Source organism: Miscanthus floridulus, chromosome 18 (genome assembly GCF_019320115.1).
Source record: "Miscanthus floridulus cultivar M001 chromosome 18, ASM1932011v1, whole genome shotgun sequence".
NCBI classification, from domain to species: Eukaryota; Viridiplantae; Streptophyta; class Magnoliopsida; order Poales; family Poaceae; genus Miscanthus; species Miscanthus floridulus.
The window spans coordinates 89,275,176-89,302,666 of record NC_089597.1 but is presented as its reverse complement, the minus strand read 5'-3'; the positions used below and the strand labels follow the sequence as shown (position 1 = coordinate 89,302,666).

Below are 27,491 nucleotides of genomic sequence, written 5' to 3'. Positions count from 1 at the left end.
GGCTAAAGATTAGCCTCTTGAGGTGTTTAGATCAACTAGCGATAATGTAACACGTCGTTTCGTCTCATGTGGAAGGGGAAAGGGTGGCATACGAAGCCTTCCTCTCTCTCTCTCTCTCTTCTTTCTCTCTCTGTTTCTCAAACGTTGCAAGAGAATAAAGAGAGAATTCTTATATGCCATTAAAACAATAGCAATCCCTATATGCCAATAAAAATTGGCATTTCCTTAACACCACTATTTTAGTTTTTCATTGACCTCTATGTCATTCGGTTTTTCTTAGCTCCTATATTTGGTACAACTTTTCCAACAGTTCCAGAGTTGTTTTTACCAAATTGGTGAAAATGGAATAGCTCCTCAAGTGGAGCTCCTTGAGATCCAATCTCACAAGGGTGGACGTCAGATGTAACTAAAAATATCTGCTTCTCTCAGCTCTCTATCCAAGATCTACTATGAAAAGTTGTTTTATCAAGTGTTTTTTTTTTTTTTTCAAAAAAGCTCCAGCTCCACCAGTGGAGTTGAAGCAAAGAAAGAAAACTGCTATACCAAAAGAGGCCTTATTATTACTCTCACAACCTTTCATTCATGATTCGTCCATTCTGATGAGAAGTGAATAACTGAATTGGCTTTTCACCTTTTGTCATCTACTTGCCATTGTCCCTGTGATCGTCCTGTGAGTTATAAGGAAATTTTCTTTTTTATTTTTTTCATAGAACAGATGTTAACTTGTCTTGACTGTAACACAGAAATAGCACCATTACTATAATTGCGCCATGTCTTGATGATACTGGTCTATCCATCCCTGTATGATCTCAACTTCTTGTCTCCTTTGTTCTATAACCCAGTCTGGATCATCTTTGGTTGCAGATCTAAGGTCCAAATGGTGAGCACCTGACCACAGGGACAAGTAACTACACATAAGTGAACTTTGAAAAATGCCACTGTGATCTTACGACATTTTTCTTCCAGAAATTTTCTTGCTCACCTTTCTCCGTGACAAGGGCAACGATGCTGGACGAGATGTTTTTGAGCACCCTGATTGCAACAGAATAGTAAACCATTACGGGTGTACCCCAGCCAGTTGTTATCTGACAGAATGAAGCTTCATTGACGAGGACAGAATGAAGCTTCATTGACGAATGATCAGACAATGATGAAACGGTCCAGATAGACCTACCCGCCTCGACTCCATGGGTCTCGCATTCCGTTAGAGAAGATGATGTTGCTGCCAAACCTCTTGAGCACCTTATCAATTTTCTGCAGGGTGTTAAGCAACGCAGCATCAGATGAGCAATTTACATATATACCAGCAGCAATTGTGTCCACTGAGGGATTATATGTACACGCACTGAAATTCTAGAAACAACACTTACATATCCACCATATTCAGTGGTGATCCAATGCGGCCTGGGACGAACCCCAAAAAACTGGAAACAGGTATTGGACCTGTCCTCGTAACTGAAGGTGGATGGTGGGAACATGCTCTCGTTTGAGGATGACATCGGCATGATCATCTCTGTGCAAGCCTACACAGGAGTATGTCACAATCTCTGGTTCTCAGTGTTGTCACTAACATTTTACTAGTACTTAGCTTGTGTTTCAGTTTATTGTTTATATACCTGCCACAGCCAGTAACTGAGGTCAAGAGAACGGGGGCTATCTTCGTCCTCTATATGGTTGCAAGTCTGGTCTCCTGTGTAGTTATAGTACAAGCTTGCCGCTGCGAACACCTTTTCTAGGATGTCCGCATTCGCGGGGAACCCGTCAATGATCTTGCACATCTGGATAGGTTTTTGTAAGAAATAATAACATGTTCAGTACAACAGAAGTACAGCTTTTGTTCATGCAGATGGAGGGTTCAGTTTGGCAATTTTGTTGAAATGGGTGGTTGCAGAATGTGCTTAAAATGGAGAACCTCCTTGACGGGGTAGGCAGGCAAATTCTCCAGGAAATTGGCCGGTGTTGGATAGTCCAGCATGGCAGTTTGGATGAATGCTCTCTGAAGCCACGCTTGAATTGAACCAGCGTACTTCACAGTCCTGAAAATTGAGTAAAAAAAACAATGCAACAAAGTCAAGTTGTAGCAGACTTATATACGGGTCTATCATCCCATATATGCAGGAAGTGATGGACATATCAATTTTCGCAGGTTATGAATGTGGATTTAAAAACATATATGTAGAGTAATTGACAATTAACATCTATCACAACCAGAAAGAGATTACATAGTATCTATACAAGTATTGTGTTACAATACAAACAAAAGAGAGGAAAATATGTAATTTTGATTAGTTATAGCTCTCAAATTTATTCACAAATTTCAAATACTTGTGTCTCTCAAAATTACTGGCTCGTGAAGGAGCACGAGTTGCTCTACTAGTTTTTTTATATTAAGTCAAGATGTGTGTTATTCTAGAAAATACAATAGGTCCAGTTGCTATTACTATCAATGTTGCCAAATTAACGGTCATATGCTTATGTATTGTGTTTAAGATTGCTAGCGCATTTTGTGACGATTAATATAGAGTATACAAAATGAGTCTAATTAGTAGTCACATATTAAAACTGCTCACCACCATTTGGATAATCTCCCTGAGATATAGTATATTGGGTAGTGGTTAGTTATCGACCAACCAGCTAGGATTTAGCGCTAGTTTGTGCTTGTATTATTTACCCAATTGGGTGGCCGCTAGAAATCTTATAGTTGTTTACAAATGACAAGAGTACAAAAGACACAAATGCTTGCAAGTCATCTCATATATTTTTACCTGACAATGGAATCCAATACTCAAGTTTTACTTGCAGACAAGACTAAGACTAGCAATAGAGCTCTCAACCCCTCACAATAGTCAAGACTATTTTGAGTTTCAAATGAACTTACTTGCAGGCTCTGAACAGTTTACTGAGCTCTCACAATAGTCAAGACTATTTTGAGTTTCAAATGAACTTACTTGCAGGCTCTGAACAGTTTACTGAGCTCAAGGAGCCCTTTGTCATTGGAGCCCCTCTGATGCAGCACAACCCATGTTGCCTTGATCACACTGAAGCAGTTCAAGCTCTCAGACTGTAAAATTAATTGAAAATCACAATCAGTTGATATCTAAGAGAACTAGAGAAGATGGCATTATTTAGCCTGAGATAAAGACTAACCTAGCATTATTACTCAGACAAATATCAGGGCATGTGGTATGTTTTTGTGCGTTATTCACGGATTGAATGTGTCGGGGTCAAGATACCCCGGGTGTCTCAGGGCACCGATTAATTAGCCGCTCGGATGGTTCAAGCCAGCAGGAGCCCAACAACTGTGGCCCATTTAAGCTACATGGGACGGGCCATATACCAAGACAAGCGGTCCACCACGACCTCTCCATCTCCTTCCACCGCAGGCTACACAGCCGCGCTCGACCTCTCCTTCGTCTCGGCCCCCGGGGAGGGACAAGGAGAGATCGGACGCGGTCAAGTACGCCTACCCTGACAGGGACAGGCACGCTCCACTCACTCTACCAGGAATGAAAGGACAGCCATCTCGGGGGCAAACGCCATCCCTACGCGCCTCTACGCAGACAAGACAACACCAATAGATGGTAACAACCGGTACGGCATCCCACCGTCCAAATCTAGCCCGACAAGACGGGCGTATGGCCCCACCCGCTACAGGATGGGGCGCACGACCCGGCCTTGACTTTCAAGACCGGCCCGGCCACCGAGGACCTCGACCTCGCAATCCAGGGTCGAGGCCCCCGGCATCACGACTAGCAAAGGCGGCCAACGACCCTGAAGTGGCTACCTGCTCCTGCACTGTCGCCATGACACCACCAGGAGAACAGGAGACGATGACGAAGGCCACGCCAAGACCACGTCGCACAGGACAGTTGGTGAACCACCACCGTGCCAACAGTGCCGTCACGACCGGCATTGTAGCATCAGTCATGTCACGCCACGCCGCGACGTGGGAGCAAAACCACGGTGACCATGACGATGACCATACTTGAAAGTGTGATGACGCCAGGATAAGACAAGCTTGCTTGTAGGCCAAGTTTATTTTCTCCCTCCCTTGGGCTCACGACCACTCGGTCTGGAGAACCCCTCTCTCTATATGTAACCTGGCCCTCGAACTCTATATAAGGGCGGCCAGGCCTCCCTTCTGGGGGGACGAACTCTCGAGACTTCATTCAGGCATTCGTTCACCTCACTCCTCCAACCTCATTCGCTTAGCCTACACATCCCCATTGTAAGACTTCAGAACACTTGAACCGAGGAACATGAACTCGAACCATCTCTGAGACTAAACGTAGTGCTCCGGCCTGAACCAATATGATTTCTTGTGTCTTTGAGTGCTACCGTCATCTTCCTAGAGCAGCGCGACACACGTATAAATTCACTAGTCGCTTTACAAAACACTGACAGAAATGTTGTACTATAAAAAAAGGTTTCAGAAAACAGAGCCATGATTGAAAGAGGTGAACATTTTAGGTGTTCTATAAATGGCCAGGTGGGCCCAGGCAAACACCAACCTATGTTAATCATTTATAGAGACGGACTGTCCCTGTAAATGACTATTCTCATAGATGGATTTCCTGGCCTTTAGAAATCAATTATCAATAATAGCACTCTTAAGATGCCTCTATAAATATTTGTTAAAAGGAATTCATAATTTTTTCGTATGAAGTTGGTTGGAGACGAACTTCATACCGAAACTATATACCTTGATGCGACATGCAATTTCGCAGTTGATAAGTTTTCAACTTGAAGCTTAATCCATTTTAAGTTCTTAGCTTTTGAAATTTAAAATTAAAATTTTCAAACAACCTCAAATGTTTACATGGTATATATCAAAATTGTAGTTATCATGATCTAAAATTTTATAGTGGAATTGTTTTTCATTTGAAGTTGTTTAGAGTCCTAGATGTTCATTTTTATTTCTTAGATTTTGAAATTATGAATTTAGAGTTCCCAAACAATCTCAGATTTTGACACGGTGTATACTAAAGTTATAGTGCTCAACGCGATCCACAGCTATATAGTTGACAAGTTTTTTTATTTAAAATCTTTTAGTCCTAAAAATATTCATTTTTAAATTATCAGATTTTGATATAAGATTTTCAAATAATGTCACAAAATTGTAGTGCTCGACTAGATCTAAAACTTTATAGTTGAAACATTTTTCATTTGATGCTAGCTTGCTGAATCCAGGGGAAGGAAAGTTGTAGGCATCAAAGAAGAGCGGTGAGCTTGTTGTGGATGCCACTGCTTGATATCTGACTAGAAGGGGTTGAACTTGAAGCCGAGCGCTAGGTCCTTCTTCCTGACCTACTGCCCCCCTCCACATTAGCGCAACAGAATCATGAACACGAGTGCCACCATCCAGAAGCCATGACACCATTCACCATCCTTGAGTGCTAGGTCAACTCCAGCCCCAACTAGATCTAATAAATGGCTATGCCACCATTGTCGCTGATCCAAGTGGGGACTGAACCCGCATATGAGGACCAAAGTGGTCGATTTGGAGGGTTAGATCCGGAAGGCGACGGGGTGGGTGGTGGGTATAGTTTGGGGCAGTGGCTATCGAGATATGGTGGAGGATTGGTATAGGGGTGGTGGGTAGAGAGAGAGAGAGAGAGGAGAGAAGGGGATCTGACTGGAGTTGGATGGAGAGGGTGTTATTTAGAGTTTTCCTTGGGCCACTCGAAACAAATGGGTCGTGGGTGTATTTATTAGAGCTGGGCCACTTAAGAGTGTCTCCTTTGAAAATAGATTTATAGAGTTGTGTTTTCACTTTTGGCCACTAGATGATTTCTACAGGCGGTAGATTGATTAATATGATCGCCTCTATAAATAAATTTGCTATCTCCTAAAATTGTTTATGCAATAGTAAATTTTATACGATTAAGACAAATTTTGGAACCAAGAGAGTACCTTATAGTCTTGCGAGACAACATCATCGAAGCTACTCCAAGGTGTTATGTAGTCAAACTGTAGGATTGGTGCGGAGGATGCCAGGGCCCCAATGGTGACATGGGGGTACTTGAGCCTAAACCAAGAAGCTAGCACTACAAACAACAAACATTCCATCAAGCACGATGTCAATTTAAAATGGATGAGTTTAATTAGCTCACATCTTGTCTATATCACTCTATCCTTTTACATGTTCTGAAAATCATCGAAATTGGAAAATTTTGAATTTACAACAAACCAATTTAATTTGATGCAAATAAGGCTCAACTCTTCCAGTAGGAATAAATTTGAATTTTGAAAATATTTAAAAAAGCATTGACGCAAAATGGTGTGCATGCTTGAGTGCCTTGATTGTTTGAGTGAACCATTGGTGGTATGAATCCCTACAGTAAATTCCAAATCCAAAAGTACAGACTTGCCCTTTATTCATAAGCCATTATGGGCTCAAAAACCCACCCCTCCCATTCTTTCTGGTCTAGCATAAAACCATCATCTCTCCTTCTACTTCATGTCTTCATCCTCCCCATTGGCTGTCTCCTCTTCTCGGTCCGATCCATATGCATCACCCACCACTTTCCACCCTTATTACGGCCCACAACCCATGCTGGCCTAAACTACATCACAACCATGCCCACTCTTTAGACCACCCTATTATCCCTTCATTGCCCCTGTCTGCATATATAGCTGTCGCATGGCATCCATGTTTGGTATAGCTACTAATGCATGGACCTAGCAATCAACTTTATATTCCCCATCATGATTTTTTTACCTCTGCACAATAGCACTGACCACACAGATGTTAAGTCTCCTACTCACCTTGTCCCATCTATTGTGACAAGAGCTCCATGTAAGCTTAGGTCTTCACTGAGCCTTCCCAATGGCTCCACACTTTGGCTAAGGCTTGCCACCACCCATACCACCATGCAATAAAATGTTGGTTCTGGCTAAGGCTTGCCACCACCCATGCCACCATGCAATAAAATGTTGGTCCTGGGAGAAAATATCTCCACTCAATGAGCTCGACCATTGCCAGCTATAAATAGGGGCCCTAGATGCATGCATCCCTCTCTTTGCACAAAGCATGAGTAGTAACCATCTCCTCTGCTCTCCTCAACCCCCTCCAATGGAACTAAACGCCATCACTTACTATGGATATCCTTCTCTACTCCACACTTTAGCCTAGATAGCTCTAGGCCAATCTCCTTGACCCTTTATCCTCCTTATTCACCTCTACTTTGGCCCAATCCCACTTTCCATCTCCCATTGGACTCTAACGCCACTAATAACTACCAGCGTAGAACCAACACACTACAGAACCCCTTCCCTCTTCAGTATCATTCACTACAGCTTGCAGACAACCCCAAGCCCCTTAACATAGGCCAAAACCCTCTTCTCCCACAACCTCATATGTGGTGCCACCACCCTTCCTAGCTTAGTTGAGCACGTAATCACTCTAGTCATTAATTTGTAACACCATGCGTCCAAAATCTACTTACGACCTAGCTCCTCATGCAGAATGGCCTTGCATATGTGTAGCATCTCTTACACTTTTGTCTTCACTTCGTGTAAAAGGGTTAATCGATCTGGAGGTGCTACATTTGGAGCGATAAGGACTATAAGATGACCATCACCCTCCTAAACTTCCAAGGTGGTAATAAACCCGCCAACTACAACAACACATGGGCCAGCTATTATAGTCTACTAATGAGGTGGGGCTTAGTACCACCTTGGAAGTTTAAGAGAATGAGGGTCAACTTATAATCCTTGTCGCTCCAAACATAGAATCTCCAGGTTAACCCTTTTACACGAAGCAAGGACGAAAGTATAAGGAGGTGCTAAGCATATGTGGGCCTGTTCTGCATGAGGAGCTAGGTCATAAAGCTGATTTTGGATGCAGGGTGTTACATTGACTATCATCAAGGGCCCCATCACTAGATTTGCCTCATCGAGCTAGACTAGATGGTGAGGGGTTGGCCATAGTCGAGTACAGACGATGCCTGTGACAAGCATTCTAGTGAGGATGTGGTGGGGTAGGGGCATCAAAAATGTCTCTACGTGACTACATCTATGCCACCCGTTGGAATGCCTTTTGAAGCCATCGCCTCTCATCATGTTGCCCTGATCTCTCTCTGCATCAACATGACACATAGGCCCCACCGCTCATGCCATTGCCTATTATCCATCACCACCCTATCGAGCCACCATGCACTTGGTCCACTAGAATACACACACACCCCTTATCCTCGGCCCATAGCCCATGAGCTATGATAATTTCACATTCATCCTAGTTGCTTGGTCAAGATTGACTGTATAAACACATTAAGGCCCCTAGTTTGGGTTATGGTGATTAATGAACACAAGTTTATGTGGTTAAGTATGTTTGTAGAGTTAATGACAAAGAGTTAATCACAATGGAACTTTGGTTTTCTTGGCCCTCGGTGATGGATTAAGTGTATGGCACAAGAATATTCGTGAAGGCTAAGAACAAGGTATTGGAAGTTTGGTTTTCTTGGCCCTTGGTGATGGACTCAGTGTATGGCGCAAGAATATTTGTGAAGGCTAAGAACAAGGTAGTGTCTAAGTGTTGACTTGGTGTTAGGAGCACATAGATATACTGTTAGATTTTTTGTTTATCTTTGGCCAAACTGCTAATGGGGTCAAGATTAGTAGCTTGATCGAAGTTGGAGTTAAGAGCATTTTGAAGCACACATGGGAGGTACTTCGAGCAAAGTTGATCAAGAATGTCTGGAACATATAGATTGTAAGTCAAACATCTCAAAGAAGTTGAATTGTATGAAATTGGACTTTAAAATATCAAGAATTGAATTTTAAAGTGCACCAAAGCAGGTGACATTGTGCCATACTAAGTGTTAGGATGTGTTACTTACCGAATGATATAGTGAAGGGTCATGTGTGGACCAGTGGATGATCTAGTTGCAATTATTATTTCAATGTGGACATGCTTGTTGGAGTGCACATTATGACTTAGTGACATCTTAGTGCGGTCAACAGATTATCCGACATTATATTGTTGTGCAATGGAAAGCTAATTAGATAAGGAAGCCAATGCAAGTGGTCTCACATCAAAATCCCTTTGGAATCAACGGAAATCATTGAAACAAGTCAGCATCCATAATCTATCAGGGTGCTGTGACACCGTCTTTTGGTTCGTTGGGCCGTTTATCGTCTTAGAGCCCATTAGGGGGCGCGTCCAGGGGGTGATGTCCGGGGCTCTATAGTTAGTAGCCGTCGCTCTCCTTAGGGTTGGGTTTTGTTTAGTTCTTGATTTCCTTATCAAACAGACACCGTTTTGCTGTAATTGTGCCGCCAAAGCCGCTTGTTGTAAACCAGGGCCCCAGTTCTTGATCTTGTTTACCTGTAGTGATTAGTCCTTTCGAATAAAGACTTGAAGTCCTTATTGTTATCATAAGCCTCATATTTATTTGCAATTTTAGATTGCGTTCATCTCATTCTTGCTTGTGTTCTCGATTCACTTGTAGGAAAGCCTTCTCGACGAGGTCAATCGCGTTCACATGGTTGATAACCAATGGAGCAGTGGTGTAATGGTTGCGAGGGTCCGAATCAGTCTTGGTTCGAAGGCTAGATCATGAACGTCGAGTGTCCACCAATCGACGCTATCGTACCTATCGGAAGATCGGACCTTATCTACATCAAGTGGTATCAGAGACCTTGTTACCCGTTAGGTATACTTTTATTTTCCCTTTTAAATTGTTATTGTTTTTGTTTTACCTATAGTCCATAAAAAGCCAAAAAAAATATACACCGCCTCATATTCCCTGTCCTATAGCCTCGTTGTGCCGTACAATTTCGTCTCTGTTTCGTGTTGTTGAGTTTGTGTCCCAGGGCAAGTTCCGCTTGTTGGTTTTAGATTGTTTTTTTAGTCCAGTTTGTATCTTTCCTTTTGTTTTTTATCATAATCCGTAAACACCTTCAAGTCTTGTTATGTTTCCTTTGTATCCATCAAACCCTAGTCTACTCCATCTAATTTGTTACACTTGTCTTCACTGTTTGCATCTATCCATAGCCGCCGTAACCACTTTTGCGCGCATTGTTCTCGTTTTGTCCTCTAATTCAGAGTCAGTTCTCAAAACTGGTCTAGTTTTCGCATACGAACTCGGATTTCGACGTTTCATATATCAAAATCAATCAGGAAAAAATTTGAATTCGTTCATCCTCGGCCTTGCTGAGTTTGAAATTTTTTATTTTGGCCAAAAACTGGTCATAAGATTCTCTTTTCGTGGTCACAAGCTTTTTGTCAATTTTGAGCATGTCTTCTGAATTTTCCACAGGCCGTGCCTTTTACTTGTTTAAGCTCATATTTTCTATGGTTACTTCTTTTGTGCTCCTAAGTGAAGAAAAAATATAAAAAAAAATAAAAAGAAAAAGTCAAAGAATCCCAAAAAACAACGACATCCCAAAAATAGAGAAAAAAGAGAGGGGCAAAAGTGAAACAATATCTAGAGGAGCACATAAAGAGCGCCATTTGAGTTGTGTTTGCATGTCCTGATTTCTGCCTTGTTCCTAGTCATATTCCTACTGTTCACATCACTTGCTACATCTGGTACTTGGAACGTTAATTGGCTAGCAACTAAGACAAGTACTCGGGATACTTATTTAACTTTGCTATTCAGTTGTGAATATTGCTATTCATTGCTACTATATTGTGTTTGTCTAAGCTCCACTTTCTTCTAACCAAGTACAGGTTCGTCTTGCAACTGTTACACTCAAGCTACAATGGTATCACAGTCACCGACCGATTGCACCGCCTATTGCTTTGGTAAGAACGCTTGTAAGACCGTGGTAAAACGCTTGAGAGTTGGTGACTTTACTCCTTGACCACATCCTATAGTAGTTGATAGGAAAATGCATACTTGTGTGTTTTCTTGTTTGATGCTAACAATGATAGGTTACAACATGTACCGATATGAGACATCAATGATGCATGAGCCACGCACTATTGCTGCTACACTTCCCCCTGCAGGTCAATCTATTCTTTCTTCCCCGCCTACTTATGATGGTATTGGTGTTGATGAGTACATTGAGTGGGAAACTAAAATAGATAATATTTTTGCACAAAGTTATATGTGTGAATGGAGAAAAATTAAAAATGCAACTAGTGTTTTGAGACAATCTGCATCAACTTGGTGGGAGTCTTTAAGTTTTTTAGATAAACCTCACACATGGAATGATATGAAATATCTTATGAGAGAAAATTTTGGTAATCCATCTCTTGTAATTAATTCAAATGATGAGGTGCATCAACTAGATCAATCTCTTGTTATTCCTCCTATTATTCCTAACCTTTTGTAGGACAATGTACAAAAGAGCGAGGATGACGTGATAGAAAATGAGATGCTCACAGCCTCATGTGAAAATTCAGAACCATTAACTATTACTCCTACTGAACATGAGAGCAAAGGTAATGCCCATGATGCTAAACTCATGGAAGGTGAGAGTTCTCTTGATGTGCTAAATTTTTTCACCAATCATGCTATGATAGAGCAAATTTTAGTGGAGCCTTCGCTTGATTTACCTTTGTCACAAGATGATTTGCTTGATGCTCCTTGTGACGAAGATGACTTGCATGATGATATTTATGTTATACCCATGCAATCATTGAAGAATGATTATGCTATATGTGTGCTGAAATCGAACACTTGTGCTGAAAATAGACTTGTTATTCATAATGCTAGTGAAGTTGATGAGCTGAAATTGTTGTCTTCTTTAAATACTTTGGGTTACATTGAATTTGATGTTCCGTGTAATCTTAGCTCTTTAGAGGAGAAACTTTATGCATATGTTGATTTGTCATGGTTCTCTAGACATACATATCATATTTTTGGAAAATATAATAACCAAGGACAATATTTGATACAACGAGTTTATATTTGTACAAATCCGAATTCTTCTTTTGTTGTGCAAAGTAATGATCAACTAGAGGACAGTAAAATCAACACTGTTGTTATGCCATATTTCTCTAGTTTTGCTTTTCGAACACAAGTGGAATCCAAAGAAAGGGAGCATATGTTTCTTGTTAGTACTAATCTTTTGCAGGATAGTATTGCCAAAGATCGTATGTATTTTAATCGAGCAGACTACATGTCTGTAGGACAAGACATGCTACAAACCTGAACATGTGGTCATATTCATTCTCACAACATTGTCCATTCCTATTATTTTGGAAACCTCGTTTGTCCTCATGTTGTGTAGGATCGACTTCAAGCAAAAATCGACGCCGAGGATGGCTTTTTATCAAGAAAGGGAGGATGATAAGGACATGAGCTCTATGTATACAACCATGCTTGGAGATAGAGGAGGAGGAGATCAGCAAGGGTGTCCTAACTGAGAAGGAGGCCCAAAGCTCATCCGGTTCGAGTCACCAAGGTGGAGGCCCAAATAAAGTTTGAGCCCATCTCGGGTTCTAGAATTAGTCTGTCATAAAAATGGTCACACGGACGCGTTCAGGCTCCGTTTTCGACGATCCACATATGGACGGAAAGCTAATTAGATAAGGAAGCCAATTCAAGTGGTCTGACGTCAAAAGCCCTTCGAAATCAATAGGAATCGTCAAAACAAGTCAGCGTCCAGAATCTGCCAGGGTGCTGCGATACCGTCTTTTGGTCCGTTGGGCCATGTATCGTCTTAGAGCCCATTAGGGGGCGCGTCCAGGGGGGTGATGTACGAGGCTCTATAATTAGCAGCCATCGCTCTCCTTAGGGTTTGGGTTTTGTTTAGTTCTTGATTTCCTCATGAAACAGACATTGTTTTGCTGCAACTGTGCCGCCAAGGCCGCTTGTTGTGAACCAGGGCCCTAGTTCTTGATCTTGTTCGTCTGTGGCGATTAGTCCTTTCGAATAAAGACTTGAACTCATTCTCGTTATCATAAGCCTCATATTTATTTGTAATTTCAAATTGCGTTCATCCTGTTCTTGCTTGTGTTCTCGATTCGCTTGCAGGAAAGCCTTCTCGGTGAGGTCAATCGCGTTCGTGTGATTGATAACCAACGGAGCAGTGGTGTAACGGTTGCGGGGGTACGAATCAGTCTTGGTTCGAAGCCTAGATCGTGAACGTCGAGTCTCCACCAATCGACGCTATCGTACCTTATCGGAAGATCGGGCCTTGTCTACATCATAGGTACCTTAGTGGCAACAACATATCGTTTGGTGAAGAATTTTCAATAGTAGGTCAGTATCTATTGGAAAAGCAGGAAGAATAAGTGAGGCACGATGGATTGTCCAGTGATAACTTTCTTTGTAATCTTTTCCAACATCTAGGAGGGTTTACTCATATAGAGAGGCAATGTGATGAGGTTAGGGCACTTCTAGTTAAGGAGAGTGCTTAGGAGTGATCTTGGTGTGCATCTTTATGCTCTTCACTTGGAGGCTTATCAAGTGAAGATCAAAACTTGTTACTTTTGGAGTTTTCCATCTCTTAGATAGCCAGATGGAGTAGGTGATTGTGTATATGGAGTTGATTGTTCGAAGACTCCTTACTTTGTGCTTGGTTCTAGAGTGGAGAATGTATACTTATAGTGGATCCTCAACTCAAGGGAGCTCAACCCTTAGTGTAGGCTCCAATAACATGGATTAGGGGGTACTGGCAACTACTCAATACCACATGAACAATATGGTTCTTTCTTGTCCACCTCTTTCATTCATAAGCATTACATTCATTGCTTCTAGGTGTGCTTGATACATATTGTGTGAATCTTTTGATATACTTGATTTGTCTTAGTGTGATTTAGTAGCTATAGGTTTCATTCTTGGAGAAATTTCTAAGGACTGCATGGTAGTGTGTTGTAACTAAGGACATAGCTTAGTGTGGATCAATGATCTTTTGAGAATAAGATGATAAACACATTAACCATTTGCATGGTTTAGAAATGACTTACTACCACCATAGGAGCCACCGAAGACGACTACAGGTGCAGTCTCGGCTGAGAGGTTCTGCTTAAGACTAGTGATGAGAATGGCGAAGTCGGCGAGCGCCTGCGTTGACGTCAAGTAGCCCAGTGCCTCTGCTGAGTTGTTCCCAAACGGCAACGACTCCCCGTAGAACCGATGCTGGTCATGGTAGCAGAAACGGTAACATAAATATGCAAACACAAACAAATCACAGTCGTAACAGAATTGGGATAAATGATAGCTTCTGTGTCTTCAAAATGTATCCGTATTAGATAAAACCAATTCCATCTCGTTTAATTCAACGTTTTAAATCTCTAACGAAAACATTTATCCGAGCCTCTCAAACAACTAATAGCAGAGCTAAATGCATTGTACATAGATACAAGTTGGTTGACCTATCTCAAATACCTATTAGCGGACTATAATCGGCAGTTATAACCGGAGATTTAAACTTTGTTTTAATTGCGGGAAGCAGCAGGACTGGCAGCCTGGCCAATCGATTTCTCATATCTTGGCCCATGCATGGAGACGAGGAAGACAACAACAATGAGCAATCCGGCAGGTGTCTTGTCAGGTGAGTTGGGCACTGTCTCACCTAGCAAGTACAGTAATATGGTGTCTTGTTGTCTCGTCGTGAAACTCGTCATTTTTTTTATTTCGTTATTATGCCAAATAGCAAATATGTATGATCTGTTTTAAGATGATTGTCTTCGACAGCGTGCACAAGTATTTGTACCTCGATGAAGACCAGGAGGGCGCCGAACTTGGGCGCGATATCGAACATGAAGCCTGCATTGATGGCGATCCGCTCAATGCCAATCTCGCCGCCGGTGTACACGAACAGCGGCCCGGTGCTGCCGCCTTTGCCGCCTCTCGGCGTCCGCCAGAAAGTGTGGTTGACGAGGTACTTCTGATAGAATACCGTCGACGCGTTGGGCGTGAAGGTGAAGTGGTCCAGCTCCTGCAGGAAGTAGTGCTCCGTGAACGGCGCCTCCGCCATGGTGTCGTTGCCATCCCCGGCCGCGGTGACGAGCTTAGTAGCGTCCGGGCTGCTTGCTGCTTGCAGGTGCAATGGAGTGATTGGCGGGAATGGATTGGGGTTGGAGTGTGCCGGCAGTGCCGCTGCGGTTGGTGCATGTGAGAAGGCTGCAACGAGCAGAAGCAACAAGAACGTGAGCATAGGAGGTGCCGCCATTGTTGTCACTCTCTCCTTCACTGCGGCGTTCTCTTTATCATCACTCTTGGTGTGATATATAGTACTAATAACAAGGTGCACGAACAAGGAGGTCACGAGTCACGACGAGGCTGCCGGCGCGTTGTTAATTTCTGCCGATTAGCCTTGTTGATGTCGTATGATGACTGGGCGTCTGGTCCGATGACCTGGTCACACAAGCAAAGTTTTGAAATTTGTCGACGGCTTTGCCCATGATCCTGCCTAGTGGCACACAGCGTAGAGCTGCCTCGTAGAGGGTTCATTTCTTCTTCCTCCCCACATATCCCCTCCTTTTCCTCTCAAATGCCGGGGGTACTTTATTGCCCCGCATAGCTTGAAGCCGGTTCATGAACTGTAACTAGCTAGTTTCATATTTTTCTAATTCAAGATAAAATATGAAAATTTTGGAATCAAAACAATTTTTTATTAGTTTAGATAGAAAATATAAAACCATTTATGAAACAAGCCAAATGACTAAATTTGTTTGGTTTCAATAGTTGATGGGTATCCATCCGGTTTTGTAGTTTAGGATTAAAAATTAGGCCGATACGCAACTTAAGGTTGAAAATGTACTTTAGATATCCACTCCTATAGAAATAATTTTTTCACACTACACTTCAACAAGAATATATAACAACAATAAACACAGAAGAATCAACAATCATATAGGTTAAACGATAGAGAAAGAGTATTTACTTATTGCAAAATGATAATAAAGCTCAAACAATAACAATAAGATATTATGATATAAGGGCCGAAAGAAAAGCTCCAAAAAAGACCATCATTTATTGGTACGAAACATGTGTCGCAAACATATGTATATATCTCAACGAGATGTTTACACGTGCTGCTACTCCCATCCCAAAGATGCACCCTCAAAGCTCATGCACATGAGAGGGGAACAAGCATATGAGGTTTATGAAAAACCCCATCAAACAAATTGATTTAGCAAAGCTATTTTAAATCACAGTTTGATTAAGCAACAAGTTTAAATACCAAGGTAATAAAAATATCAATTACTTCATAATAGTGTGAATGCAAATGGTATAATGTAATGTATGACTTTTTTTTACTAGCAAAATGGTTGAGGGCTACAACCACATTGCTCATTTTGACGTGTGTTGTTGTACTAGTACTTACCACACCAATCAGACTATGTTTTTTTCAAATACATATCAACGGGAAGAGTGCAAATGCAATACATGCACTTCATACACCATAAAATTCATAATTAAAGAGCAATACCACAAGTATAAAATAGTATACTTCAAAATAAAGAAATAACTTCAAATATTTCAAAACATCTAGCTAGTGTGAGGAAATGAGGCTTAGTGAAGACAATTCAAACAACAAAGTTAAAACATGTGGGCCATAGTGCCACGTGCACTTGCCTTGATCGATGATCAAGCTATATATAGAGAGTTAGGCATGCTCTAAAGACAAACCACCTGATTACAAGCACACTTTAGTATGAACACCATCATACAAGTAACACACTAAAACACCCAAACTCGACAAGTAAGCCATTACCAATGCACTACCGTTCATAACGTCAACATTGTCTCTCCTCTTTTTTAGACTTCCAACCACTCATCCAATCTATAGCTGGAGACATACTGATTCAATATGGAAAGTTATGAAAAATAATACAACTTCAGTTAAGTTAGAAAGCTGAAACTATTCCATGAAGATTGCCAAAAACATATTTGATTTGAAACTATCTAGATTCTTGTCCCAGAAAAAAATCATCTTGTGATGATTGTATCTCTTAAATTGCAGCAGTTGTAATGGTGATCTTGGTATCAAATGGAAGGTATTGAAGTCGTCTACAACTTTGTCCACAAGAACATAATTTATTACAGGCATTAAGATGACTGGAGACTGTATAATCTGATAAATTTTAGAAAATGGATGAGATTAATTTTGTAATTACTAAATCCCTTCTAATCAAATAGTTCAATAAAAAAAACTGATCAAAAAGGTAGATTAAGATTTGGCATCTCATCTAGGGCAACCACAAAAATAGAACAAACCCCTAGCAATTCTCTTCTTTCTTCCTTTCTCTTATTCTCTTCTCCAACTCATGGCAATCTTAGCTACTACAAACCTATCGCCATTTCAATTAACACTAAGCGTGGCATGGTTAGATGATGCTTGACCAGTTTTTGAAGAGTAACGAGCACGGCAAGCAAAATAGCATGTCCTAATTCCTCTTTCTTCTTCTCCCTTTGTGCTTCTTCTTTGCGTGGAACATAGAGGTTGCGGTTGAGGGGGTGCAACTAGATCATGGGACGGAGGGACACGAAAAAGAGAAAAAATAGAAAACGAATACTCGACAAGGAGTCACCCATGGACTGACGTACTTACCCATGGACTGACGTACTTACTTAGGGTGTATTTGTTTCAAAAGCCAAGCAGAGGTGCCTGCTAGGCAGCTTTCCCAGGGCATTGGATTTGCCTGGTGGCTAGGATTGTTGTTTGGCGGCTGACTTGCCTGCCAGGTATTAAACCAAACACGCCTTAGCGTCCTTTCTTTTTTTCCCTGTTCAAACTAGTGACTAACATATCTCTGCGATCAAAATTCCAAATGGTGAGTATGGGTACTTAAATGGAATGCATTTGATGAGTTTTACGCATCCATAGCCTCTAATCATTCATCTGACCAAGATTTATTTCGTATACGTTCATTCAAAAACAATTACAATAGCGGAAAATCACATAGCCCTCTTATGGGTCCCTTTTAAATAGTTGGGATCCCAACAAACAAAGTTATGTCAGGCAAAAGCAGTTTTTGTGTATGTGAGGGATAGTGGTATGATATATAACTATTTGAAATGTTCTTCTCAATCTGTTTCTGTTAGAGGAGTTAAGGGCCTATCGGGCCTTAGCCCATTAGGGTTAATTAGTCGCTTGCTTAGGGGCCAAGTCAGACATCTCTATATAATGAGAGGAGATGTATCAATCTAGAATCAAGCAAGAGATTAGAAGAAAATCCCTTCTCTCTTGCCGGCCGTGGGCGAAGCCCTGCGGCCAGCCTCCCCCTGCGCCCTTAGCCCTAGCCGCCGCCACCATCACATGAACAGTACCCACGGGGGTACTGTAGCGCGCGGGTACTGTAGCGCGCCAGCCACCGTCGCTCCTCTCAATCCTAGCAGCCACATAACATCTGGTATCAGAGATTTCCAGGACGATGTCCACAGCTCCGCAATCCTCCGGCGTCCTGCCGACGCCGGTGTCGTCTGTTCCGCTGCCGTCCGCGTCCTCCGAACTCTCGGAGACCTCTGGCACCGCTCTCACCCTCGAGGGTTTAGCCGGTGTGATGGAACAATTTGCCCGCAACATGGATCGGATCGGCCGTACGGTGGATGCCCTCAGCCTCAACGTCTCCACCCTGCAGCAATCTGTGGCGGGCCTCCTTCCGCCGCCCCCACCACCACCTCCACAGCCGTGGCAGCCGCAGGCGATCTTCCCCTATGCCATGCCTTAGACCAGCGGGGTTGTCATGGCGCCTGGCGGCGCCCTGGCTCCGGGCGTCCTCGACGGCGGGGTGGACGGCCCCTTGTTCCACGGTGGCAGCCTGATGCCGACGCTCTCCGCCGCGTCGCCCTCGCTGGACAGCACGGGCGCGGAGAGCAGCAGTCCCGCGCTGCTGTCCACCTCTCCTTCACTGATCCCGTCGTTCACCACCCCCAGCCCCGTGCCGCCACAGTAGGACAGCGATGGCGTCTTCTACAGGGGCGTGGATGGCATCCAGGCATCGGCGGCGCAGCTGCAGGCGGTGGCGCATTGCTCCTAGCGCGCCGACAGGGACGACAACACCCCATCTTCAAGCGGCGGCGTCCAGTCGTACCTACAGCAGCAGCCTTGCAGCTCACGAAGAGGAAGGCGATTGCGCGGGCAAGTGCCTGCAAGGTGTTTGCGGCGGTGCGGCTGCAGGCTGCGGCATGTGGCCTCCTAGCGCGCCGGCGGTTGCAGAAGATGCGCTCACCTATGCACGAGGCGACCTTGGCGGCGGTCGACCTTAGCATAGGGGAGCGCGACCTAGCATGGTCGGTCGACCTCGCCTGGTCGGACGGCCACCAGCAACCGCGCCAACCTACTGTTGTCTTCAGGCGCAAGCATGGTGTTTTTTCCGGGCGGCGAACTCCAACTCTGCGGCACCGGCGATATGGGAGCAGCTTCCCTCCTTGTCACCGGCGGGGACGCACTGCCTAGCGCCATCGCATTTCGCCACCGTCCGCCACGAGCACGTCTCCGCTGGTTGCTGTTGCCACCAATTCTAGGTGGCCATACCCGTGCACCCTTCTCATTCCGATGGTCTCCATGGGATCCAGGTGGCTACACACGTGCTGGTCCAGCAAGCGGAGGGTGCCCGCCGTATCTTCAGGAGTCAAAAATAAAGAGTCGTAGTCTTCTTCAGGTCAATAAAATAAGCCGAGATGTAAAAGGCTTATTTTTAGGTGTTAGGTTTGTGTCTAGTGGAGGCATCGTTAGTGTCATCGTTAGATTGCAGCTCGAGGACGAGCTGCATGTCCAGGTGGAGTGTAGTGTTAGAGGAGTCAAGGGCCTATTGGGCCTTAGCCCATTAGGGTTAATTAGTCGCTTGCTTAGGGGTCAAGTCAGACCTCTCTATATAATGAGAGGAGATGTATCAATCTAGAATCAAGCAAGAGATTAGAAGGAAATCCCTTCTCTCTTGCCGGCCGTGGGCGAAGCCCCGCGGCCGGCCTCCCTTGCGCCCTTAGCCCTAGCCGCCATCACCACCACATGAACAGTACCCGCGGTACTGTAGCGCGCGGGTACTGTAGCGCGCCCGCCGCCGTCGCTCCCCTCACATCTCTCCTCTCAATCATAGCAGCCACATAACAGTTTCACTTTTGGCTTCAGCTTTCCCGTCTTCACAACCGAATTTTGAACCCCTGAAGGATCCATATCCAATGTCTCCTAGTCTATCCAGCAACCGAATTTGTGAGCATGCGTGAAATAAAGAATCAGTTTTTTTAATATGTTTAACACCCAAATTGAAGTGTTGCAAAAAAATTAGGGTATTTTAGTGGAGTCAACACATAAACTTAGGAATTACTCTAAAAGAATCAATACAACTCTAGTGTACATAACTTAACTGTAAACAATATGAATTAACTATAACGAATTTGTGAAATGAATTTGGGTGTTCAAGGTTTAGAAACACCTGACTTTTGTTTCCCCTTTTTCATATATGCTACATATATACTCAGGAAGAAGAAAGAAAAGCAAAAAATAAATTGAGGCCAAGGAAGCAAAAAAAAAAATACCAAGCATCGTATAGCAATTATGTTATTTTTCAGTATTGCAATCAGAATAAATACTTAGGGTCTGTTTGGACATTCTCCTCTAAACTTTAGAGCTCTAAAAAGCTTTAGAGCACTTTAACTCACTCTTGAACTCTAAAGCTCTAAGGTGAGGTGGTCTAAAGTTTAGAGCAACTTTAGACCACCTATTTGGAGTTTAGCTCTAAAGTTTAGATGAAGAAATTCAAACAGGCCCTTAGCTTGTTCAGTTTTAGAAACAGAAATTAAGCATTAAGCAACCTTTCATTCATGATTCGTCCAAGAGTGTTTAAGTTTTACAATTTCTGTTGATAAGTGAAATAACTGAATTGACTTTTCACCTTTTGTCATCTTACTTTGCCACTGTCCCTGTGATCGTCCTGTGCGTTATAAGGAAATTTTCCTTTCTATTCTTTTCACAGACCAGATGTTAACTTTACTTGACCGTAACAGCAATACCACCTTCAGGATACTTGCGCCATGTCTTGATGATACTGATCTATCCATCCCTGTATGATCTCAACTTCTTGTCTCCTTTGTTCTTTAACCCAGTCTGGATCATCTTTGGTTGCAGATCTAAGGTCCAAATGGTGAGCACCTGACCACCGTGATGACAAGTAACTGTACATAAGTGAACAGCGAAATATGCCACTAAGATCTTTACATTTTCTTCCTGAAGTTTTCTTGCTCACCTTTCTCTGTGACAAGCGCGACGATGCTGGATGAGATGTTCTTGAGCACCCTGATTGCAATAGAATAGTGAACCATTGCGGTGTACACCAGCACATATGTTATCTGACAGACTGAAACCATGCTGATGAATAATCAGATAATGAGACGGACAGATGGACCTACCCGCCTCGACTCCATGGGTCTCGCATTCCGTTGGAGAAGATGATGTTGCTCCCAAACCTCTTCAGCACCTTATCGATTTTCTGCAAGAACGAAGTTGTGCAACGCAGCACCAGATGAACAATTTAAATATATATACCAGCAATAGCTTCCACTGAGGGCTTATATATATGTACACTGAAACTCTGAAAACGACGCTTACATATCCACCATATTCAGTGGTGATCCAATGCGGCCTGGGCCGAACCCCGGAGAACTGGAAACAGGTATTGGACCTTTCCTCGTAACTGAAGGTGGATGGTGGGAACATGCTCTCGTTTGAGTCCGACATCGGCATGATCATCTCTGTGCAAGCCTACATACACATACACAGGAGTATGTCACAATCTCTGGTTCTCAGTGTTGTCACTAACATTCTACAGTACCTGTTATCTTTCAGTTTTATATATTGCATATACCTGCCACCCCCATCCACTGAGGCCAAGAGAACTGGAGCTGTCGTCGTCATACTCTATCTGGTTGCAAGTCTGGTCTCCTGTGAAGTTATAATACAAGCTCGCCGCTGCGAACACCTTTTCCAGGATGTCCGCATTTGCGGGGAACCCGTCGATGATCTTGCACATCTGGATAGGTTTTCGTAAGAAATAACATGTTCAGTAGGTAGAACAGAAGTACAATTTTGTTCATGCAGATGGAGGGTTCGGTTTGGAAAATTTGTTGAAATGAGAGAAGTGTTGGCAGAGTATGGGTAAAATGGAGAACCTCCTTGACGGGGTAGGCAGGCAAATTCTTCAGGAAATTGGCCGGTGTTGGATAGTCCACCATGGCAGTGTAGACGAATGCTGTCTGTAGCCAGCCTGCAATTGAATCAGCGTACTTCACGGTCCTGAAATTGAGTGGAAAAACAATGTTATGTATGGCAGACTGAAAGATACACGGGCCCATCAACCCGTGGTTCCATACGGGCTAGTAACTACACTGTCAACAGGGCAGGAATTGGATGTAGGATTAAATATAAAGTTGGTTTTCATTTATCCCAATTTAGCACTAAGGTTTCAATCTGAATTTAATGTGTTTAGGTTATTTGCTGCTAATTATATCATTTGATTGGTACTAATTCCTTTTTTCTTTCAGTGTAATGTGATTCGAAACTTCAAGAATATATTCCCCCCCCCCCCCCCCCCCCCCCCCCCCCCCCCCCCCCCCCCCCCCCCCCCCCCCCCCCTTCTCTAGATTGTTCATGACTATTTTGAGGTTCAGATGAACTTACTTGCAGGCTCTGAACAGTTACTGAGCTCCAAGAGCCCTCTGCCATTGGATCCCCTCTCATCGAGCACATCCCAGGTTGCCTTGATCACACTGAAACAGTTCAAGCTCAAAGACTGTAAAATTAATTGGAAATCACAATCAGTTGTCAGTTCATGCTTTCAGACTGCAAAATTAATTGGAAATCACAATCAGTTGTCAGTTCATGCTCTCAGACTGCGAAATTAATTCTGAGGTCAAAATCAGTTGATATCTAAAGAAGATGGCATTATTTAGCTTGAGGCAAAGACTAACCTTACCATTATCCATCAAACAAAGATGAGCCATTTGGTTTGCATTTCTACATTATTCACGAATGGAATGCCAGATATGACACCACAATACATTTGTCTAGAGTATAGTAATGATGTTATCATTTATCAATCATTAGTACTCCATTCTAAAACGAAAGTTGCTTTGGTTTTATCCTAAGTCAAACTTATCTAACTTTGATCATATAAATATATGAATATCAACGGTACCAAATTAATGCACGATGAAGACATACATTTTGAAACAAAAACAGTACCTTGTAGTCTTGTGAGATGGCATCACTGAAGCTGCTCCATGGTGTTATGTAGTCGAACTGAAGGATTGGTGCAGTGGATGCCAGGGCCCCAATGGCGACATGGGGGTACTTGAGCCTGAACCAGGAAGCCAGCACTGCAAACAAGCATTGGATCAGCCGATCAGGCGCAACACAAAAAAAAGGGTGAGTTTAATTAGCTCACAATATGGACATACTTAGTTCACTGCACGGCCATCCACATATAACTAAACTAGGATCATTGATCTTTTCAGAATAAGTTGGTAGGCTCATTCATCATGTGCATGCCTGGTGCTTATAAGAGGCGTAGATGTTTAGGAATGACTTACTGCCGCCATAGGAGCCACCGAAGACGACTACAGGGGCGGTCTCTGCTGAGAGGTTTCGCTTAAGACTGGTGATGAGGATGGCAAAGTCGGCGAGCGCCTGCGTTGACGTCAAGTAACCCAGTGTCTCCGCTGAGTTGTAGGAGTCGTTCCCAAACGGCAATGACTCCCCGTAGAACCGATGCTGATCATGGAGAAATGTTTATCAAGCTTGATTATTTTCTTGGGTTAAAAATACTTGTGCAATCTTCAATGTATGTCTTTATCATTTGGTTCCTTTATTCCTTATAAATCCTTCATGTTTATGAGATTTTACAAGTATTTTCACATACAAATATTGTCGGTGTTTCGAGTAAACACCAACGAATAAATTTGTATTATTGCGCGTTGGACCCGCATGGTGTACTAAAAGACACAAGGTTTATACTGGTTCGGGCAGAATGTCCCTATGTCCAGTTTGCGGCTGCTGCTCGTGTTATTAGCACTGAAAGGTTTGTGGTAGGGGTTACAAACGGGTGAGAGAGATAGGTCCCAAGTCTCCGATTGAGAGGTTGAGTGGGCGCTGAGAGCTAGGTTGTTGCTCGGCTGCGTGTGATGTGATGCGTGGAGTGTTGAATCGATCGGTCCCTTTAGTAGAGTGCCCTGCCTTCCCTTTTATAGACTAAGGGGAAGCAGGGATTACAGATGGGAGAAAGGAGAAAAAAACATAGGCCAAGAAAGTCCTTCGATGGTGCCGGGTCTTCCTTTTCCTCTGAGCTAGCCCTGCTGACATAGCATACGGTGCCAGAGATAGCTCCATGCTGAGCGTCTGTCCATCGATGATGCCGCGCTCTGGCTTGATCAACAAGTGGTCACGCCCCATCCCACCTCGGTGGACGGCGCGACGGACCAGGGTGTCGATCCGCAACCCCACGAGGAGCGAACGGCGCAGTGACTGCACATCCTTCACTATAGAGGACGCGAGTCTCCTCTTGGACCATAGTGGTTGTCGTATGGTTCCGTCAGGATCTGCGCCCAAGGGCTAATGACGGCGCCCACAACACTGTTCGAGCTCTAACATTCCAGAAAGGGCCTTAAAGCGTCTGTCTTATCATATCCTATCGGTACTTTCCTGCATGCATACAGGGTATGGTGCAGGGTAGGGTCCTCGGTATTGCGGTTGACTCAAGTGTCCTGTCTTATCTGCACGCGTAGTTATGAAGGAGCTACGCGCAAACGTCGGGCGAGCCGGAGCCTGCCCTCAAACGTCGGGCGAGGCGGAGCCAATCCCCGGACGTCGGGCGAGGCAGAGTCTGCCCCCGGACATCGGACGAGGCGGAGCCAGCCCCCGGACGTCGGGCGACCCCGTGGGTCGGGCGAGATGGAGCCTGCCCTCAGACGTCGAACAAGGCAGAGCTAGCCCCCGGACGTCGGGCGAGGCGGAGTCTGCCCTCAGACGTCGGACGAGGCGGAGTCTGCCCTCAGACGTCGGACGAGGCGGAGCCAACCCTCGAGGGTCGGGCAAGGCGGAGTCTGCCCTCAGACGTCGGGCCAGGTGGAGCCAGCCCCCGGACGTCGGGCGAGGCGGAGTCTGTCCTCGGACATCGGGCGAGGTGGAGCCAGCCCCGGACGTCAGGCGAGGCAGAGTCTACCCCCGGATGTCGGACGAGGCGGAGCCAGTCCCCGAGGGTCGAGCGAGGCGGAGCCAGCCCCCGGACGTCGGGTGAGGCAGAGCCAACCCCCAAACGTCGGGCGCGGCGGAGTCTGCCCTCAGACATCGGGCGAAGCAGAGCCTGCCCCCGGATGTCGGGCGAGGTGGAGCCAACCCCCGGACGGCGGGCGAGACGGAGTCTGCCCTCAGACGTCGGATGAGGCGGAGCCAGCCCCCGGACGTCGGGCGAGGCGGAGTCAGCTTGGGGCGGGGCCCATGGTCCCGGTGGACGGACAAGGGGTGACCCGGTAAGCGGCGTAGTCGTGCTCTTGATTGTGCGGATGAGTCAGCGTTCGACAGTTGTTAGCTCCTCCTCTTTGGGTACCCTAATATTGGTCTCCGACAAATATACACATATTACTTGTATGTTTCCTAATTCCATAATTAAAAGTTGGTGTTCATAATTTAAGATTTAACCAAATCTTGTCCTAGACCATGTGTTTTTCATTACCAAGTGAAGTAGTATTATATTGTACCTTTCACTACTACAGATAGCTTTTCTAGAGGTTGTACATGGTTTATAATGATACGTCTCTTTATATCAGCGATTTCTAGAGACCCTGTTTTTTCACGCAAAATAATTATGTGTGTGGCCGCGGAAAATCGAACTCATGATCTTAGACCTCGCACGTTCCTCTTAACACTTTGCCTCAAAGTTTTTTTTTTTTGACCAACTAACTAATACATTATTCACTTAAGTAAATATTATAATGCATATTTGAGACCATAGATGAAATCAAATTAAAAAAAACTTTAAAGTGAAAAAATGAAGATGTCTTTGAGTACTACAACTTTAATTTATGTCGTTTCTTCATCTGTAGTCATTTGAAAAATTCAAAAAAAAATGACTAACACAATCATTAATATAAAATAGAATTTTTGGGTATTAAATGATTTCAAATGAAAGTCATCAACTACAAAGTTCCATATCTTTGAGTACTACAACTTTAGTTTAGGTTATTTCTCCATCCGAGGTACTTTAAAACTTTTAAAAAATAATTTTCAAAATCTAAAAATTAAAAGAGAATTTTCTAACACTAGCGATGTTAAATGAAAATGTGGTCAACTACAAAGTTGCTAATCCCTTCGTTTACTACAACTTTAGTTTAGGTAGTTTCTCTATCCGAAGCTATTTGAAAATTTTTAAGATTTAGCCTTAAATGATCTCAAATGAAAAAAAAGTCGTTAGCTGCTAATTTGTAGATCAAGTACTAGAACTTTTATATAAAATTTGACTTTATTCGATTTGATTCAGAAAAAATATCTATTTTACTATGATACACCTATTTTTATAGGCAGACCAAATTACCAACTGTCTCTAAAAATCCCTTTCTAGAGACGCCAAAAATTCTCAACCGCATATAGAAATTCCTCCATTTCTAGGGACGACTCGAAAGTCGCCGCCTTTAAAAAATAGAGAGCATTTCTAGAGCGGTTGGCATTCGGCCCACCTTTAGAAATTTCTCCATCACTCGAAAAGCAAGCTAGCGCACGGTTCAGACGAGCTGAGAAACTAGTGCTTGAGTGGTGCTGGATTAGTGTGGTTTTTCTGTGGCTTTTTTCCCCCCTTCTTCCAGCTCCTTGTATATGACAAAGCAATGTTAATGTCAGTAAAAGAATATTGCAGGTCAGTGTTACCGACAGCGAAAGATTTGTCTTGGGTAGATGTGAAGCCGAAGATTTTTTACTGTGTTAGTATCTTGTTATCAGCATTCAAACACTGGACCGGCAATTCAAAAGGCTTGAAGAAAAAATGTTCATGCTAGCTAATTCATCTAAGATTACGACACTAGTAGTCGTTGCTAAGTAAGCAACCATGGTTACAACAAGCTGGTACGGTACCTCGATGAAGACGAGGAGGGCGCCGAACTTGGGCGCGATGTCGAACATGAAGCCGGTGTTGGTGGCGAACCACTCGATGTCGCCCTCGTTGCCGGTGTACACGAACAGCGGCCCGGCGCCGCCGTTGCCGCCGCTGGGCCTCCGCCAGAAGGTGTCGTGAACGGCTGCGCCGTGCTGTTGGTGCCATCGGCGGCGGCCGCGGTGACGAGCTTGGCGTCCAAGCTGCTCGCTCGCCGCTGCTGCTGCCGAAGAGCCTGCAGATGCAGGGGAACAATTGGCGGGAAAGGACTGGGATTGCGGTTGTGGTGCGCTGAGGTTGATGCTGGTGAGAAGGCTGCGAGGAGCAGAAGCGGCAAGAAGGCGAGCACAGCAGCTGCCGCCATTGTTGGCTTCTTGCCTGCTGGCTCCTTCACCCTCGCTCTCTTTAGCACCACTCTTCTTGTGATGTAATAATAACAAGAAGGCGCACGAAGAATAAGGAGGCTGCGACGAGGCTGCCGTGCGCTTTGGTAACTTCTGCCGATTCGCCT

At 44.0% G+C, this 27,491-nt stretch overlaps 1 protein-coding gene and 1 pseudogene across 1 annotated transcript; both read right to left on the bottom strand.

Moving 5' to 3' along the window:
• Positions 1–757: 757 nt before the first annotated feature.
• LOC136524147 (uncharacterized) lies at positions 758–15,072 on the bottom strand. The gene is made up of 10 exons (XM_066517608.1): positions 14,614–15,072; positions 13,865–14,036; positions 5,914–6,047; positions 2,949–3,061; positions 1,913–2,036; positions 1,617–1,778; positions 1,371–1,523; positions 1,175–1,254; positions 940–1,032; positions 758–908 (listed from the first exon to the last, which is right to left on the bottom strand). The coding sequence occupies exons 1-10, from the start codon at positions 15,070–15,072 to the stop codon at positions 758–760; spliced, it is 1,641 nt and encodes a 546-aa protein (XP_066373705.1).
• On the bottom strand, positions 815–27,455 carry LOC136520943 (uncharacterized; annotated as a pseudogene).
• Between the last annotated feature and the right edge of the window lie 36 nt (positions 27,456–27,491).